The sequence below is a fragment of the Trypanosoma conorhini genome (assembly GCF_003719485.1).
Source record: "Trypanosoma conorhini strain 025E chromosome Unknown Tco_14.4_contig_01529, whole genome shotgun sequence".
NCBI classification, from domain to species: Eukaryota; Euglenozoa; class Kinetoplastea; order Trypanosomatida; family Trypanosomatidae; genus Trypanosoma; species Trypanosoma conorhini.
The window spans coordinates 1-2108 of record NW_021705618.1 but is presented as its reverse complement, the minus strand read 5'-3'; the positions used below and the strand labels follow the sequence as shown (position 1 = coordinate 2108).

Sequence of the window (2108 nt, the reverse complement as noted above, 5' to 3'; positions counted from 1 at the left end):
GTTGCAGTCGCTGCAGATCACCCACGCCCAGCACGCGGCGTACAACAGGACGTTCGCCACCGTCACGTTGGGGCTGCCCGCAGCCGTGTGCGTGCCGTCCATGCCGAAAAAGAAGTGGGAGATCCTGTTCGAGTTGAACAGAGCGCCACTGTACTTCTTTCCGCAAATCCTCTGCCTACCAACGTACAATGACCAATCGTCCCAATCCATTTGCAGCGCCACTTGAACTGCCGTGACTGGTGCCCACGCCTCAGCATGCTCCTCGGCAGCAGCATTATCAAGTTTGGTTTTCCACTTTCTGTCCTTCGTGTACGACAGGCCAAAGAGCACAGTGTTGGCTGCGCCATCCATCCTCGCCCCCAGCAGAGGAGTGTCGTCGTCCTCCGGCACCGCGTGGATCGTCACCGTCACCGCAAGAGCGAACTTGTTGTTTGCAGAGTAGTACGGCTGGTTCTGCCCCAGTTTCCCCACGGGCCACTCCGCCCCCGCCCCGGCGCCGCTGAACTTCAGAGCCCCCGCCGCGCTCGCCACTGCCCCGCGAGCAGTTGCGTTCACGCAGAGGTACTCGTCCTTCCATGCGGTCTGCTCCAGCGTGCCGGCCAAGAAGCCAAGCAGCCCCTCAGTGAGGGGGGGGAACATAACGCGCGGCCAACGTCCCCTGCGGGTTGCCATTGCCAGTGCATCGCTGTGAAGCGTCGTCCAACGCCGTCCACGGCTGCACCACAGACTTTACCTTCCCCAGCTGCCCCGTCGAGCGCACAGACACAACACTGTACGACTCCTCACCCGCCTGCGTCCGCCTTTCGTATACCGAAACCAACTCCCCCTGCTTCGCACTTTTGTAGAACAGGGAGCTGGCAGCAGCGTCCTCCTCCGCGGCGGTTACGCCAGGGCCACGCGTTGCCTGTTCGTCAACCAAAGATGCAGCCGACCCTTTCCTTCTTGGTTTTCTTTGCCATCAGAATACACCGGCATCGTGAGGAGCATCAGTTTTTTTCCCCCAATGGTGGCAATGACGAACACGCTTCGCACGCCTTTCACTGTTCGGGCGCGTGAGGTGCCCCACACGCGGGAAAGTACCACGTCCTCATCCACCTACTCCTCTCCCCAGTAACGGGACCTCACCACCCTGTAGAAGCCCTCGTCGCAGGAGGTGACCATGTAGAGGGTCCCGTATTGCCTGTCCCACTCGGCGATGGCGGGGTTGGAGCAGCCGCTCACAGTCGTGCCCCACGAGAGCTCCCAGTCTTCTTCGGGCCTTCGCGACTGCAGGACGAGGGAGACCACCGTCCCGTCTGCCTTTCGGGCCTGCGCTGGGAAGGTGAGCGTCCCGTCGTCCAGCACGACACCAGTGCCGCCGCCGCCGCCCACCTCCACGATGGGCCTGTAATAAATCGTTGTGGGGAAGTAGGGCCACGGGGAGCAGGTGTCGGCCCACTTGATTTGACGTGTCTGCGCACTGAGCGTTGCCTTGGCGTCGAAGGCCACCTTTGCCAGCAGCAGGTCCGTGTAGGGGGCCACACTCCCGTTGGCGGGAGCAGAGCCCGCGGTGACATACTGTCCGAGGAGAAGGTAAACTGTGCTCTCATTCACAATTGTCGTTGGCGGCACGAGACGCGGGACCCCTCCACTCGCGGGCTCAGCCGCCTGCGGAAAGTAAGCCGTCAGCTCATCATCCATCACTCTTCCGCCCTGCGCCGCCGATGCCCCCTCAGCCGGGATGCCCCCTGCGGCAATGCCAGCAGCAACACCCACAGCGGAGCCTCCCGCGTGCGCCTAGGGCAAAGACCACGCCCCCCCCATTCACATCAACAAGTCAAGGGACACGGAACGAACCCGTTGCGCCCTCGGAGTCCGCTCTGGCGCCCAAGCCAATGGTGACCTTCGCAAACAATTGATGTTTGGGCGCCCGATGGCGCACTTCCCCTTCTTATTGCTCGGCGGAGACAGCGCCAGTGCTGCTGCACATTAGCACGCAGAGAAGGAACAGCGGCACCGCGGAGGAAAACAGACGCCGGGGCATGTTGGGCTCCTCTCTTTCGTCCCTTTTTGCGGTGGATCCGCTCAGGCCGCAAACGGTTGTGTGTGTGCTGGGACTTCAGGGACTT

At 62.2% G+C, this 2108-nt stretch overlaps 2 protein-coding genes across 2 annotated transcripts; both read right to left on the bottom strand.

Annotated features, from left to right (window-relative positions):
• Tco025E_10202 (trans-sialidase) lies at nucleotides 1–639 on the bottom strand (the record flags this gene model as incomplete). The annotated part of the gene is made up of 1 exon (XM_029376987.1): nucleotides 1–639. A coding segment is annotated over one exon (639 nt), but the record flags the coding sequence as incomplete, so codon positions are not given.
• A 456-nt stretch (nucleotides 640–1095) lies between these two features.
• Nucleotides 1096–1680, bottom strand: Tco025E_10201 (trans-sialidase; the record flags this gene model as incomplete). The annotated part of the gene is made up of 1 exon (XM_029376986.1): nucleotides 1096–1680. One exon carries the CDS (start codon nucleotides 1678–1680, stop codon nucleotides 1096–1098), a length of 585 nt encoding a protein of 194 aa, XP_029222913.1.
• Between the last annotated feature and the right edge of the window lie 428 nt (nucleotides 1681–2108).